The 17,207-nt window shown below is 35.8% G+C and overlaps 1 protein-coding gene and 1 long non-coding RNA gene across 14 annotated transcripts in view; one reads left to right on the top strand and one right to left on the bottom strand.

Moving 5' to 3' along the window:
- The window catches only part of PLEKHA5 (pleckstrin homology domain containing A5), a 261,915-nt gene that overhangs the window by 91,821 nt on the left and 152,887 nt on the right, over positions 1-17,207 (bottom strand). For all 13 annotated transcript variants that reach the window (XM_040235281.1, XM_040235286.1, XM_040235282.1 and 10 more), the window contains 5 exons: positions 13,191-13,274; positions 12,187-12,307; positions 9,379-9,483; positions 6,984-7,056; positions 159-259 (listed from right to left, as the gene is read on the bottom strand). In XM_040235281.1, the coding sequence (XP_040091215.1) occupies positions 159-259; positions 6,984-7,056; positions 9,379-9,483; positions 12,187-12,307; positions 13,191-13,274 (484 nt within the window). The remainder of the gene's footprint in view (positions 1-158; positions 260-6,983; positions 7,057-9,378; positions 9,484-12,186; positions 12,308-13,190; positions 13,275-17,207) is intronic.
- LOC120858915 lies at positions 10,022-16,292 on the top strand. Its single transcript, XR_005719968.1, has 2 exons — positions 10,022-10,413; positions 14,089-16,292. It is a non-coding gene; the product is annotated as an uncharacterized LOC120858915 (long non-coding RNA).

The raw sequence follows: 17,207 nt of genomic DNA, 5'->3' as shown, positions 1-17,207 counted from the left end.
AGGGACATTCTTCTCCTCGACCCTAAGACCACTACTGTATTTTAAATATTAAAAATGACTGTAACTAAAAGGTCTTTGTGATAATCCACAGTCAATATCCATTTCTTAACCAATTCAAGATTCAAATTCAGAAAAAAAAAGTATAACTATGTCCTTACCTTAAAAGCATATTTGCGATTAATGTGATCCTCTGAGGTAAGCAGAGCTATCTGAAAACTGGGCAACAGTATGCTTCCCAGAATACCCTCTTCTTTCTCATCTGAGAGGTAATTGAACATCTGATTAGAATTTCCAATGTTCTCATGAAGCAGAATAAATTTTCTCAAAACTTATTTTGACAAAACCAAAAGACTTTCATATATAAATTCATGTAATGCATGTACTATATTGTAAGGTTTTAAGAGAAAATATTAAATAGTGGAGTATATATATACTGCTTTACTTTCAACAAAATTCCCTGTCTTAAGCAAATCAGAACTTGGCCCACATGTCAGAAAAAGGTCAATTAGACACAAAAATGGCATACCTTTGTTTGGCATATAGACTGCATTCTACAAAGTCCTCTGACATGTGATTCACCGAAACTACATTAGCGTGTAAGTGGTAACACTGAAAATTTACAAAATGAATCCACCCGTGTTTCCCATAGGATTTAAAGGGACAACCATTTTAAAGCCCAGATAGGCATGGCTCTCTCATCACAACCTTCAGACTTTGTTCCATGTCTCATCAACGAAGCCTTTCTTGACTGCTTTATTTTGAAGTGCTTCCATCCTGATCTGTCCCAGAACCTTCACTTCTCTTTCTGGAACTCCACCACAATGACCCTCAACATCTGCTCCAATACCTCTGAAACACTGTATGTTTTATTTTTTACTTATCATCTTCCTCTCCCCAACTAGAATGTAAACTCCACGAAGACACTTAGAACAACAGTAGATGCTCAAACATTTTTGAATATATGAATATATACACATAAAAACATCTTTTAAACTATGCTAGAAAAATTATATGCTTCTTAAACATGTATCCTTGAAGGGTTGTTTTTACCAGTCACTATGATACACAATAAAGTTAGGAGAATAAATCACAGACCTACAAGGCAAGGACATAAAATATACCTAGGAAAATGTCAAAACATTCATTCTGGAACAGTATAGATTCACATTATTAACTTGTTGCTTGGGGGCAGAGACGTCTATGAAACTTGAAATATACAGTACATTGTTAGAGACCCGTAAGACAAGTTAATAAAGCTATGCATTAGGCTGGTGAACTCAGCAATGAGAAAAATCATAAATTAGAAATAATTCTTTTTATTATGTTTGCCATGTTTATTATTATTATTATTATAAACTTAACGAGGGATTTCATTTATTTTCCCCTCATTTCTGGAATATATGTTGAAACTTCCAAAAGAAAAAAGTCACATTAGAGGTTAATTTCTGTAACTCTTCTCATAACACTGGAACAAAATTTTGCTTTTACTATATTATATTCATTCATTAGTTCTCTAATACAAGACAGAATGAACAAAAGTGCAGATGCATTCTGAAAGGCAAAAAAAAGGAGGGGGGCAGAAAGCAGACAACAATTATAAAGAATGACAATTTAAAAGAATGAATCACATTCTAATTTTAAATTCAATTTTATGTTTATATAAAACATATAATCAGAAACAGCTCATGAAGTCATCTTTATTAAAAAATCATTTTTTATCAAATAATAAATGCTTCCATGTTGCATAACTGGAAAATTGACTTTCCTAAAGTTATTTCCGAATATGCAGAGGTAATAAGCATAGGGTGACTTCACCAATTATCATGGACTGTTTCCCAGTTGGATTCTAAGTAGCGGTAAGATCTTGCCAAGCTACCGGATGCTGGGTATCTCAGTGTCATCTATCACAAAAGTGAAGAAAACAGGACTTGCCACAGAGGAGCGTGCTGTGAGGGTTAAATGAGTTAACAGACATAAGGACTGCAATGATGCACTCGGCCCACGCTACGAGTTCAGTAACAACTGCCATTATTATATAAAACTGAAGGCATATGAAACCTTCATCAAATGACTATCCAAAGAGTCATATGCTAGATTACCTATATGTTCTTGAAAGTCAAAGTATTAGTCGCCCAGCTGTGTCTGACTCTTTGCAGACCCAAGGACTATAGCGCACCAGGCTCCACTGTCCATGGCATTCTCCAGGCACGGATGCTGAAGTGGGTAGCTATTCCCTTCTCCAGGGGATCTTCTCTGCCCAGAGACTGAACCCAGGTCTCCTGCATTGCAGGCAGATTTGTTTTACATCTGAGCCACCAGGGAATCCCTAAATGTTCTTCATCACGGCATTTTTTCAGTTCTCTACCTAGGTAACTGTCTTAGTTTCAATCACCCAGAGGGCCTCGTACTCTGGTCAAGCCAAGGGAAGGTAACTGATGTTTGTAGAAAGAATGAACTCCTTGTCGGGGACTGGGGGTCAGCCAGGCCTTTCCCGGACTGCAGGGAAGCCCAACTCCTCCTTCTGCACTGTGTTACTTCTCTTCCTCCCCAGCCCCAGGTCCTGATACCGAGACCGCTCCCCAGTAAGCCTCTTGCACACTGATCTCCATCTCAAGGCTTGCTTCCTGAACACAACCTGGGACAGGAGCCAAAAGAACCCCAACACATTAGTGGATTCAAATGATATTTTAGTCTACCATTTCTCCTTCTGCTTCAAGAAAGTTTGGGAACAACATAAGACATACATACAATTACAGTTTTGTGTTCAATACAGGGGTTTAAATTTACTAGAATGACAAACAAATGTCTTTCATGCCTTGATCTACTTTTTAGCCTTTCCTCTTGCTAGGTCTTCAGGTATAATCTTTATTCCTTAAGCTCTATGTGTTATTCCTTAAGCTCTATGTGTTATTTTGCAAACATGCCATGCTCACTCATGCTGTGTATGTACTTAAGCAAGTCATTTGTCTCTAGATCAACCTTCTTTCCTGACCCCTTCCTTGTACAGGCCTGCTCAACAGTCGTCAACACAACTGAATACTACAGCATTCTTTCTCAGACTCCTTCAACTAATCTCTGAGCTCCATAAGGAGAGGAGTCTATGTTGTTAATTTCTGCATCTTACCACCTATTAAGATGTCTGGTGCATCAAAAGAGCTCACTGCTGGCTACTATCCTAGTCTGAAGCCACCATCATTTCTACACAGTGTTTCCTTCATTCTACTTTATAACCTGTTCCCTAACAGCAGCCTTGGGGATTCCCTGATAGCTCAGTTGGTAAAGAATCGGCCTGCAATGAAGGAGACCCTGGTTCAATTCCTCGATCGGGAAGATTCCCCAGAGAAGGGATAAACCACCCACTCCAGTATTCTTGGGCTTCTTTTGTGGCTCAGCTGGTAAAGAATCTGCCTGAAATGTGGGAGACTTGAGTTTGATCCCTGGGTTGGGAAGATCCACTTGAGAAGGGAAAAGGCTATCCATTCTACTATTCTGGCCTGGAAAATTCCATGGGCTATACAGTCCATGGGATTGCAAAGAGTCGGACCCAACTAAGAGACTTTCACTTTCACTTCAACAGCAGCTTGAGTGAGCTTTTCGAAAATGTAAATTAAATCACATCACTCTTGTGGTTAAAAATATACAGTCGCTTCCTTGTGGCATTTTGGGGAGAATCTAAACTCCAACAGCATCCTACATGGGTGCGATCTCCACTTCTCCCATCCATCTCTTTCCCTACCGCTAACCCTAGAGCTTGGGTTAGTGGTTTCTTCCTGCTCCTTCAATATGCCCAATACTTTTCTGCCACAAGGCCTCTGCACTACTGTCGCTCCTGTCTGGAATACTCTGCTTCACTCCAGCTCCTTCTTGTCATTGGGATCTTGCTACCTAAACCGTCTGCTCAGAGTCCTGATCCAAACGGGCTCCTGCCCCGTGACCTTCTTTCGTATCATGACCTTCTCCTCCTAAAAGCACTTAGCGTCGTCTTGTTTATTTATCTGAGTGGATCCTCTTGTTTCCTGACCTCTCAAGATTGCAAGCTTTATGGAAGCTTTCTTTCACTGCTATTTTAATAATACCTGGAATGAACCAGGTCTTGCTCAATAAATATTTGCTGAGTGAATTATATCCTGTGTTAAATTTCATCAATAGACTGACTACAGAACAGAGCAATTTCTGTGCTTTATCACAGTGTTCACAAAATGCCTGGTGTTTGGTAAAGAACACTGAGAACCTGGGCCTCCATCTGGTATTGGATGCTATTCTACTGTTAAAACAAACAAACAAACAAAAAAACAGCAGCAAAGCTCTTATTCTCTCACTGTATTATTTCCCATATCTGTAAAACACAGACTGATCTGTTAAAAATTTCTGACGCCACACTCTAAATAGACTATTAGATGCTTGGACAGATATAGAAGAAGTGAATGGGGCTGCTGTATTCAATGCACAAGGGAAGACCGAGATTAGGAATTCTCTAGCGGTGTAATGGTTAGGACTCTTGTGCTTTCACTGCTGTGGGACTGGAGTTTGAGCCATGGTCAGGGAGCTAAGACCCTACAAGCCCCATGGTGTGGCCAAGAAAAAAAAGAGAAGGTAAGATTTGGGTGGGGCAGAAACTTGTGGTTAGGGTGCCTGGGTGCAAATCCTGACTCTTGAGACTTGCTACGGGAGACCTCAGGTCAGCTGCTGGCCCTTGCTGGCCTTAGTTTCCTCCTGTGTGACTGTGTAGAATAAGATCTGCCACCTTATCAAGTGGCTATGCTGGGAAGATCCCCTAGAGAAGGGAACGGCTATGCACTCCAGTATTCTTGCCAGGAGAATTCCACGGACAGAGGAGCCTTGAGGGCTACTGTCCGTGGGGTCACAAAGAGTCGTACACAACTGAGTGACTAACACTTTCACTTTCACATTCAGCTGGCTGTGGGGAAGAGATGTAGATCATAATGCTATGTGCTTAGCAAATGCTAAACACTCTAAAAACTGCAAGTTATTATGATCTTTTCACTAAAATCTGAGTTTTCATTTAAAATCTAACATTTCCTGTTGATAAAGTAACGAAAGTATAGTATCATATGCTTCTTTCCAACCATCTGAAGAACAAGAGGTGAGTTACGTGATATTTCTTTCCTTTCTATATTTTCTTCTTTTTCATATTCCTCCTGTCTAGGGAAACTGCACTATAATTAATAGATGTATTAAATGTGAAACACATATGTTTAAAAATAATATGGAATCTCATACTCAACATGGCTTTGGAATTCAGCTTTACTTTTTTCAAATTACATTAAAAGTTATTTTATTTTAATAAAAGTGATGAATAGCAAGGACACTTCCATAAGCAATAATAATATCAAATGGCAAGGAATCTAGTGTTCTTTCTGTTACAAATTAAGAAATTTTTTATATGAGAAGCAGCAAACATTTTCTTGTTCTTAAAGTTCTAAATTTAGTCTATAAAACATACTGAAAAAAAGAAAGAAAAGTACAAATTATAAGCTTAGGAATAATGTATGAGTTACAAACACTGACTTTCTAAAAGACTGGGAAAACCTTTAAAGAAAATTTTAAGTCTTGCACTTAACTAAAGATAATACCACAATTGCAGCCCAACCAATATCTCTACGCCAAACATGAAATTTTATAGGTTTGGTTAATTCGGACTCAGCAGTATTTCTCAACCTTGGTATTCAGTGGAGGAAAAAAAAGATGAATACAATTCTAGTAATTTCAAATTTTGAAGGTCAATTTGCATATGCTGCTTTGATAGGTGACCACAGAATTCTATCCCATCTTTTTGGGGGGGACAGTCACAAAGTAAATTTAAAAACGGCTAATAGGCTCTAAAATCCTACTGTATTTTGCGGTATGTAAATTGGTAATTATATACTGACTGATTCCAACCAGATTCTAAAGTACGGAAGAAGGGCTGACTGTCCGGATTCATGATTTTATACTGTAGCTGAAGCAGATTTCCAGGGGAGCAGAGCATACGCATCCCTTGGACTGTTACACCCCAGCTCTGCGGAAGCTAACGGGTCCACAAGGCACCTGAACAGAGACTTCTCTGGACTCTGACTCTGCATTGACCAACAACTTATTAGAGCCTACAAAAACATTAAAATAAATGAGAGAGAGGTATAAATGAAGACTGCTTTTAATAATACCTTTATTTCTTCTCCATCAACATTAATAGCCTAATTTGTAGGCTATTAATCCCTTTTGCAACTTTCTCATTTCAAGGGGGTTGCCATTGTTCAAAAGAAAAGTGTATGTGTGTGTGTGAGAGAGAGAGAGAGAGAGACAGAGAGAGAGAGAGAGAGACAGAGAGAGAGAGACAGAGACAGAGAGACAGAGACAGGGTACTGGAAGGGATCATAATAAATAAATTCTTTGCTATTTTTCTTATTTGCTACTACATCATAGTAGTGTCTAATGCTCTAAAATCATTTGCTGGGGAGAATGGGGTGTCTAGTGGACCAATGGCTAGATGTGACAAAACTGACATGTAAAAAGAATCCTATCAAATTAATGTTTTCTTATCTATTAGGCACTGAATTCAAGGATAACACTATAGAGTGAATACTCACATGCTCTTCATATAAACAAATCAGGTTGGCAGAAAGAGATTACAAAAACCAGACCAAAACTAAGAACATTTGGTTTGAAGCACTATATTACCTTCTGTCCCACCTTACTTACTTCAAATTACATATGTCAATTGGAGAAAGGAATGACAACCCATTCCAGTATTCTTGCCTGGAGAATCCCAAGGACTCTCACCAGAGAAGTCTGGTGTGCTACAGTCCATGGGGTCACAAAGAGTTGGACATGACTGAGTGACTAACACACACATATCACACATATCAAGAGTTTCTTGATATCAGTTTGTTGATAATAAAATAGTAAAAAGATTTCTAATTTTTTTCTTCGCAAGAGTATCTGATGCTTCACATATATTCTACAGTTTCTGGTAGTAAACTCACCTCTATAATAAAAGAGGCAAAGATCAGAAAGCACGAACCAGCGTTTCTTCCATAGCTTCATGCCAGTGCTGTCCTGAAAGAAACCAGCAATGATAAAGGATTATTTCTTGTTCATTTCAGAAAGTGAAAACTCATTTCTGGTGCATTTGTTTAAAATAAGCTCTTAAAACAAGGTGTGTTTGATATATGCTGCACAGAAATCTAACGAAAACCCTAATCAAAATTTTGGGGTAGTTTTCCAGGAATTTATAACATGGAAATGTATTTTTAAGTACACTGGTCTTTGAAGAATAATACTGTCATGTAAAAAGGAATTCTGTTGAAGCAGTCTGATTTGGTTTCGTATTTGCAAGCAATGTGAACACGTCTGCTAGCATGAGAATAAGGTGACTGTGCAGTAGGGTGTGCATTCTGGTAAGCCAGATTTAATAAATATGTTAATCTTCAACACGAAGAAAAGTGTGTGATTTGAAATTATTCCAAAGGTAATGTGATTTTTAAATGATTGTGAATAAAGGAACCTTAGCATACAAACATATTTAATAAACATTTTTTTCTTCTTACATATCCAGCCTAGGTTTTGCTTATCCTGCAGAAGAGAGTACCCACTTGGCAGCTTTTTCTAAGTAATTTAGGTAATAAAAATACCAAGCTCAAACAAAACTACAATTTAAATAAAAATTACCTTCCCACATGCAATAAACCAAAACCATAGGAGAAAATGAAACACAGACATACACCAACACAGATGTAAACAGGTAAAAAGATGCCAGTTTGTATGTGTGTTGATTAATATTTCTCAATTTATTTCTAGGTGTGACCATCACGTAAGGATGGCTCCAGAACTGAAGAAGCTATATGGGTAAAAATCTCTTAAGTAAGAGATTTCGTCCTTAAAATTTACAATTACACTAAAGAAAGCATGCCCCTCTCAAATATGCATTTTCAATTTCTTAACTATTTCTTTAGTATAAATAATTTCAAAGTTTAGATTTTTAAGCAGTTCTACAAATATTCTCTGTAAGCTACACACCTATTACAGAATAAATACTCAGGAGTAGAGAAACTTGTTGGTAGAGCTTTGGCAATACTAAATTAACCAAGGGATCAAGAACTAAGAACTGCAATCATTTTAAGTAAGGAGTTCCATATCTTCTATAAAGCTCAATATCACATTTAGCTATTTGAACAGAATTTGGACTCATTAGAAAGTCTAGTTAAAAATCTTTCAGCTTGGATAAGTTTAAATGTCAGATGGTTAAAATATAGTTAAGTGATCTTTAAATAAAAATTAAAAGTTGGTATCCAAGTTACACACTCAATCAATGCAGTCAGAAATTGGCAAAATTAATTTGCTTGAATGGGGATTTTCTGGATTTTAAGTGGGTCTACTTCCAATACATTAGATTAGTTGCCATCCAGTTGTCAGGTTGAACAATGTCTAATGAATGTTTCATAACGACCTCATCGTGAATTTTAATGAATATAATTATTAGGTCATGTGAAATCAATTAGCATTATTTGACAGAGTAAATTAGCACTATTAATGAACTAATATTTAACTAACATCATGCGCATACATGTAGAATCAGAAAGACAGAACAAAGGAAGATAGAGGTCCTGAGTGCAGTTGCCTCCGTTATCTGGAGGTCATTTATGTGAAATCCAGATGCAAACCAGAAAGTGAAAAAGAAAACAACAGCCTCTCAGCAATCAAAACAGATGCCACCAAGCTCAATGTATACACATCCTTACCAATTACAAAACTAACAAGGTTCCAAAAAAGCTTAGTTACCAGGTTTTCCAGATAATGGAACAATGTAAACCCCTACTTATCAGGGTATAAGAGTGACCTATGCCTTGGCAAGCAGATAAACAAGAAAAGAAAAAGAAAAAAAAAGGAGACACTTAAAAGAGTAGTTTTGAGGGCATGGAAGCAAAAATCTGCAAAACTCAGAAAAATCTCAAATTATCATCAAATTTCGCTATAAATCAAAGCAGAGAAGTACATAATTGTACCTTTTTATAAGAATAGAAAAATGAACAACTACTCTGTATTTTTTTCCACTGAAAAAACATTTCTGCCTAGAACATCTTAGCATGTTATTCCTAACATTTTCATACAACATACATTTAATTTCAAATTTTGAAATACCCCTCTCTCTCTCAGTCACACACACACACACACACACAATATCTCTGTTCCAGGTAACACCCATTACTTTTTCTTTTTTCACTGTTTCCCTAACACTCTTCATAGTAATAAAAAGGGAAGAACCTGGATAATTAACTATACAGTTTCTTCTCCACTTTATACAATTGTCTTAGGACCTTCAGCTGAAAAGGCTTCTTTATATTCTCTTCTTTTGTCACATCAAACAGGGGGGAAAAATACCTGTTTATAAAGCCAACCTCGTCTGACCACAGGTGCATTAGGATTCCTTTTAATTGAATTTGATCTCTTCCCAAAATTATGAACTTTTTTTGAGGCCCGTGAAGTCTAAAAAAAAAAAAAACAAACCAACAGAAAATATGGTATTAATGCCTAGATATTTAGTTTACTTTTTATCTTCCTAATTTTAACCTTTTAAATCTCTTCTCCAGATTTCTTTGACACTTCCAGGATTTAATCTTTTCAGATGAATTATTGCAATTCTGTTTTTGTGTCTTAGTTGTTTCAAGTATAAGAATTCTGCACAAAGGCTTTTCCTCTTCAAGGATATTACAAAAGGATCACATATTTCTCTCCTTTAAAATTTTCAGGAACAATTATTTATTTATTTTTCTTTCTTTCTTTCTTTATTTTTTATTTTACTTTACAATTCTGTATTGGTTTTGAAGGCACAGTGTAAGGCAGTATTTTGCCCTATCTTATAAATAAAATGAACCTTCAGTAAAAATTATATTAATGCATTTTAAAGAATAAACCAAATGACAGAACTTTTTGATTCATATCTGCAGTTAACAGTGTTGTCCCAATTAAAGAAAGTCAACAGTGTCAAGTTACAAGAGCAAATCTCACAGATAAAATATAAACAAACATATCACATCAAATCAAAACAAGACTGGAAGGAACTGCTTAATGTCATGTAGTGTTTTCTTCTTTAAGGACAACTCTGACCTTGAATGATGCCAGCCAGATGGTGTTTACCACATTCTTAAAAGTACACACACAATCTTTTAAAATATTGCTATGTTTAACCCAGACAATTTATCTTGGTCAGAATGACAGCGGTAACCAACAAACATAAAGACAAAAGAAGCTGAATTTCAATTCCTCTGTGAAAGTAAGTTGGAGAAGGAAATGGCAGCCCACTCCAATGTTCTTGCCTGGAGAATCCCAGGACAGAGGAGCCTGGTGGGCTGCCGTCTATGGGGTCGCAGAGTCGGACACGACTGAAGCGACTTAGCAGCAGCAGCAGCAGGGAAGGTAAGTAGTATCAATTTAGCTCTTATTTTTCAACTTACTAGAATCTTTGGAAAGCTAGCACATTTCATTAAAACCTCCTTTTGTAAAACTTATATTAGTACATAATAGAATTTTAAGGTCCAATATCAACCATGGCATTTTTTTTTTCTGGGTAAATTTTAATTTCCTCTTGAACAAATAATGCATAAAAACACAGTATAGATCTCAAATGGTACAAATAGATGTAGAAGGACCAGTCTACTTCTCACCTCTAGACACCAGCATTCAAATAACCCAAACACAACTCTAGGCAACTAATGTCACTGTGTATACATGTGTGTGTCTATTCATGTAAATAACTCTTTTCATAGTTACAGAATATCTTTCTTTCCCCCTCAAATAACTGCCTATATAACACTTTCTCCTCAGGATTCTTCTTTAATTGTCATGTAAGTTATCAATATTATGCGCGCATGATAGTTTTCTGTGGCTGAATTTCTCATTCTCTCTTTTGACTTCTGGGATTTGTCATATTTACACAGCACAGCTGCATTCTGAGTTGGCTGTTTTGTTTTTGTTAAGCGCACTATGATGCTCAGTTATCCTTTATGTCATATACAAAATAGAAATAATTTACATTATTTGAAAATCTACACTTATTTTAATATTCTACAATATTTCATTTAAAAAACCTTAACAAGTATTTCTTTACAGTAACCATAATTTGCTATTACAACTGTTTTACTATTAAAAAATACATAATTATTTTCTAAATAAATAAAGACAATTCTTTTATCATCCTTTGATTCTCTTGCTATCCTTAATTTAGGCACCAAGCAGTAACTTTAAGGCAACTATTTATTCAGATTAGCAGATTATCTAAGAGTTTGAAGACATTTTTATATTAAAATGCTATATCAAAACATTAACATTATGGTACAAGAAGCAATAACTATAAATTATTATAGCCACACAAGTCTGATATCATAGATTAAACAGTATTTTTGTTTCTGATTACAAAGAAAAACCATCCACTTCTGTATCCATATGGCTATGACACTTTTCACATAATGGATTCTAAATATTTCAGTCATCAAGCAACTGACATAGGGTTTTGAAACCTTTTAACAGTAATGGATTCTACATTAACAAAATAGTATAATACAATATTATAGAATAAAATAATACTATAGAATATATATATCATTCTGAAAGTGAAGTTGCTCAGTCGTGTCCGACTCTTTGCAACCCCATGGACTGTAGCCTACCATGCTTCTCTGTCCATGGGATTTTCCAGGCAAGAGTACTGGAGTGAATTGCCATTTCCTTCTCCAGGGGATCTTCCTGACTCAGGGATCGAACCCGGGTCTCCCGCACTGCAGGCAGACACTTTATCTTCTGAGCCACCAGGGAAGCCACACATACCAATATATCATTCTAGGCATACTTAGTAATGGGATTTCTAGGTCATTGAATTAATCGTCCCCTTTAAAACTTAAGTTGATTCAATAAACTGCCACTGTCTCACACAAACATCCATTATAATTGTAAAACAATTCAAAATCAGAACTCTATAATATTTTAAAAATGTAAGTCATTAAATTATTAAAATATACTTATTTCTTTATATTCTAAGGCCTTGCTTCTTATGCCAATTACTTCAAATGTAATTAGATTCATGTAATAGCAAAAATGAAATGATTATTCTATAATTCTAAGTTCATTAAGAGTAATAATAATGGATACTACCAATTATGCCAGCTATCAATATTAAGAGTAAGCAAAATAACTTACCCTCCCTACAGGGCTCATTGGATGCACCGCATAGTCTGAAGTCATGTTATAGTTAGAAGCTTCATTTATCATACTTATAGGTCGTTCCTTTTTTTCTTCAGATGTCATGGTTGCAACAGTCCTAAAAATATAACATGTCAAGAGTGCTAGAACGTGCTACTTCTTTAAACCACTTTATAATAACGTTTTCCTAGAGCTAATAATGCTGGTGTCTGTCTGACTTTTCCAAACAGCTGGGTATTAGTTAGAGCTTAATAAGCTCTATAGTTTCAGCTTAATATTTATAACTACTTGAAATATAACTAAGCACAACTTAAGTTAATATCATGTTTATTTTAATAAGCTTTCATACAGATATGCTACTCGGTCATCTAACTGGAACGTTTTAATTACAAACTTTTAATTACAAGATTTGCTATTATAATATTGAAGGCCATAAAAATGATAGGGGATTCCCAGGTGGTAACGTGTTTATGCCTCCTCACTTTCATTGCCAAGGGCACGGGTTCGTTCCCATAAGACAGGCAGTGCAGCAGCCCTCTCCCAACCCCCTAAAAGAAAATAATAACAATGGTACCAACAACTAATTTTTGAAGAACAGATTTATAAACTATTTTCAAATAAATTTCACTTGATGCTTATAAAAATCCTAAGAAATGGAAATTCCCAGGATCTCTGTTTAAGGATGAGAAACCTAAGTTCAAAGTAGTCTAATAATTTGACCAAGTTTAGTTCCCCCTGACCTTACATCCAGGGATCTTGAGTTTATTGTCTGTGTTTGAGCTATTGTAAAAATAGCTTCTGAAGTTACATTCCTCATGAAAAAAATTTTAAGCCATGTTTCTATACCACACATGGTAAACAGATGGTATTCTGCTACTACACTTGACTGCAAATCTCAAGATAAAAAAATTGTTCAATTGTACTGTATTAAATACGGATAATGGCAATTGGAATGCTGACCTCATTTTGAATAGAGGCGTTCCATGAAACGCTTTACTTACTGTTCATTCACTACAAAAATACAATTGTCCTGGGATGGCTGTCCTGTGACTGGATGTTTACAGGTCACTTTCCTTTCATTATGGCTGGAAGAAAAGAGAGTAAGAGAAAATGAATGTACTATTACCACAAACTTTACAAAATACCAGGTAGCGAAATAGCCAATTTCTTTATTGCAACAATAAAGTTAGTGAGTAAAGGCCATGTAATTCAAAGCCCCAGGTATTGACACTCCTACATAGCCTTTTATACTATCTATTGTATGTACATGTGTGTGTAAATGCTAACTTAGTTTTACAATATAGGTAGACTCACCAGTTCCCAACCCATGCCTATCCACAGTAGGACTTCAATCTGTTCTTCTATTTTCATAAACAAAAGTAAGTTGATCTGGCTCCACAATCATTGCATTTCACATGATAGGTGGGCCATGAATAGAAAATAAGTTTGAGTATCCACCTACATCCATTATTTTGTATCCCAGTCTAGGCACATTATAGAGAACCACTGTCAAATTCAAATATGGAAAAATCAATCTAATAGCACTCCAAGATGGGCACCAGCATATTGAAACATAGACTGTAGCACTGGAAGAGCAATAATTTATGGGATTGTTGTTTCACAAAGAAATCTTTACATAAATAATGTAAAGGGACTGATTTTTATATCTGAAGAAAGTATGCTATAGAAAAATGTAAGAGGAGAAATGGAAGGAGTAAACAAAATTTCTAGAATTGTAAAGTAAAATAAAAAATAAATAAATAAATAAATAAAAATAAATGAATATACAAACAACACAAAGAAAAATCTACCTTTTATGCTTGCTGAAAAAAAAACTGCTTTAAGAGTGGCTATTTTTGTACAATAAGACCTTTGCCTAAGAACTACTATTCTTCCTAGGTCAAGTGATAAGATTATGCCTACTACTGTCTTCGGAGATCAGTCCTGGGTGTTCACTGGAAGGACTGATGTTGAAGCCGAAACTCCAATACTTTGGCCACCTGATGCAAAGAGCTGACTCATTTGAAAAAACCCTGATGCTGGGAAAGATTGAGGGCAGGAGGAGAAGGGGACAACAGAGGATAAGAAAGCTGGATGGCACCACTGACTCAACGGACATGGGTTTGGGTGGACTCCAGGAGTTGGTGATGGACAGGGAGGCCTGGCGTGCTGCGGTTTATGGGGTTGCAAAGAGTCGGACACAGCTGAGCGACTGAACTGAACTGAACTGTCTTCTGGATATGAGAGGAGAAAAATCCCAATCTATTTATCTAAGCCCAAAATAACAGATGCCTAAAACAATATGCAACATGCAATGATACCTAAAAAATATAATCATTTGTAACAAATATTTTTTCCCCCACTGAGTAACATACCACAAAGAAACCTGTAAGGAAGATCAATCACTGACATGTAAGACCTTAGAAAACAACTTTAATTATGGAGAAAACAGTCAAGATGTTGTACTAAATACTGCTTTGTTAATTTTGAAAGATTATTCCATGTGATCTGTATTACAGGACATTTATAACCATAAGCCACAAACTTTCTGGCGAACGTTAAATACCAAACCAAAACTTTCACCAATATTATTTTTATTGGTTACTCAAGTATTAGAAACTTTACCCAGTAAATAAAACTAAAACCATGTAAAACAGTATATAGTTTTTTAAAAAAAGAATTATATATTGACTATCATGATAACAGAATGATGGATGGAATATAATGTGTTTCTATGATTCCTCTAGTTTATTGGAGCTTATTACACCAATAGGTGTTTACAGCCTTTTCTGGTGTTTTCTTTTTTTTTAAACAAAACACATTTAATAGGTGATAAGAGGTGGTGGGTTTAGATATTTATTTGTGGTGATTACTTTCACTACATAAAAGCATGCAGATGACTTTCTTACCAGTTAATTTAAGAAAGTGCAACAATGGAAACCTAAAGTCTCATAATGGGATATCAGTTTATGTAATAAGCGATGAACTGATGACCGAATAACTAAGAACTAACAGCCTCTGGAGATAAAGTGGAAAATGCTGAAGTACCTAGATGTGATGAATACCACAAATACGTCAAGATACATAAATTCTGATGTTTTACCAGAATAAAATGCTGTGGGGAAGGGAGTAAACCTAGGATAGAGAGGAGACACCTTAATAATGAAAAAAGGAGGACAGCATCTTTTTTTAAGTCTCTTTTTGGGAAGGGGCATTAAAAAGCTAGACTTGGTTCACTGGAAGGTAGAAAAGAAATATACAAATTCTTTTTATAAAGACCAATATTGCAAAAATAAAACAAATACTCCCTATTGTATTGCATTATTTTCCAGTATCATCTTGCCTAGAGGGAATAAAGTTGACTCTAACCCTAGTATTCCAGAAACTGTAAATTATAACTACAGGACCCTATAATGGTTACTGGCCTAAGAGATTATTACTCTGACCTCCAGAGAATAGATCTGAGTATCTCTTAGACAAGGACACGGGCTTCCTTGGTGGCTCAGGCCATAAAGAACCTGCCTGCAATCCAGGAGACCTGGGTTTAATACCTGGGTCGGGAAGACCCCTGGAGAAGGGATTGGCAACCCACTCCAGTATTCTTGCCTGGAGAATTCCATGGCTAGCAGGCTACTGTCCATGGGGATGCAAGAGAGTCAGACACAACTGAGTAACACACACAGACAAGCACACAGGGCAAAGGAAACACTAAAATCAAGAACAATCACAAAGGAGCATAAACACTCTTTTCCCTGAAAGTGGATGCTAATTCAATTAAACTGAATACTCATATTGTTCAAGTACTTTCAGGATCACGATGTCTTTAAGTAAAACTCACTAAATGAATAAAAATCTTAGCATTCTATCTTCATTAAAAGTGCACGCATGCATGCTCAGTCATGTAGCCTGCCAGGTTCCTCGGCCCATGGGATTTCCCAGGCAAGAATACTGAATGGGTTGCCATATCCTCCTCCATGGGATCTTCTGGACCCAGGGATCAAACCCATGTCTCCTGCATCAGCAGGCAGACTCTTTATCACTGAGCCACCTGGGAAGCCCTTTAGTTAAAAGATCAGTGATTAAAATCAATCATGAAAAATGAATATATCTATGCTCTTCTTTTTTCAAGTATCCATTGTGTTTTCTTTTATTTACTGTTATACTAAGTTGACATAAAAAATCATTTATTTACAAAGGCATTCTACACGTAAGTCTTCTGCTATTCTTTAATGAAAGAAATAATCTTTCCTATTACTTAGGCCTAACTGTAACACATAAACAAAGAAGTCCTCTCAAATGTTTATTTGTTCTGACTTAATCATAGTCACTGAGGATTACTAGGTTTCTATAAAATTAAAATTCATAAGATTGAGATTTTATAGGCAATTAGTTTAGTTATAAAATGTCATCTCTCATAAAACAACATACTTATCAAATAAAAATCAGAGTAATGTTTTCTAATGATTTTGTTAAAATATCAATTAAAATAAATTAAGAGTATGAAAAACCAAAATATCAACCAAACAAAATTCCAGTCTTAAGTGTTTAAATGTGGTAATTTTCCACAACCTGGTAGGATTGTCAATTCTTACTGCTCTAGTTTGTGCAAATGTATTTTTATATACTCAAATTTTTATTTTTATATTTCAAAAACTAATTTCTAAATCACCCACAGAAACTAAAAATCAGTTAAAAATATACTGAGCCAACAAATGAAAGCAATATAAATATAACCCAAATGAATCTTTTAAAAAAATAAGCAAAAAGCCATCACTATTAATGCATAGAATTCTCTTAGTGCGTAATACACAAGTTCTTTAATACACATAGCAACTGGGCACCCTGGGAGGTGGCAGGCCACATATCAAGTCATGACCATCACCCTTGGCACAAAGGAGGAAGGACTGCTCAGGACCACAAGAAGGAAGGGAAGACAAAATTCCAGCCTTTCTTCAGTTCTACTGGTCTGTCTGCAGTATTATTTATGAAGTATATCTTTTCATCCTACACTTACAATC

Source organism: Oryx dammah, unplaced genomic scaffold, assembly GCF_014754425.2.
Source record: "Oryx dammah isolate SB20612 unplaced genomic scaffold, SCBI_Odam_1.1 HiC_scaffold_29, whole genome shotgun sequence".
Taxonomy (NCBI): domain Eukaryota; kingdom Metazoa; phylum Chordata; class Mammalia; order Artiodactyla; family Bovidae; genus Oryx; species Oryx dammah.
The sequence above is the reverse complement of the archived record's forward strand: the minus strand, read 5'-3'. Positions and strand labels throughout refer to the sequence as shown.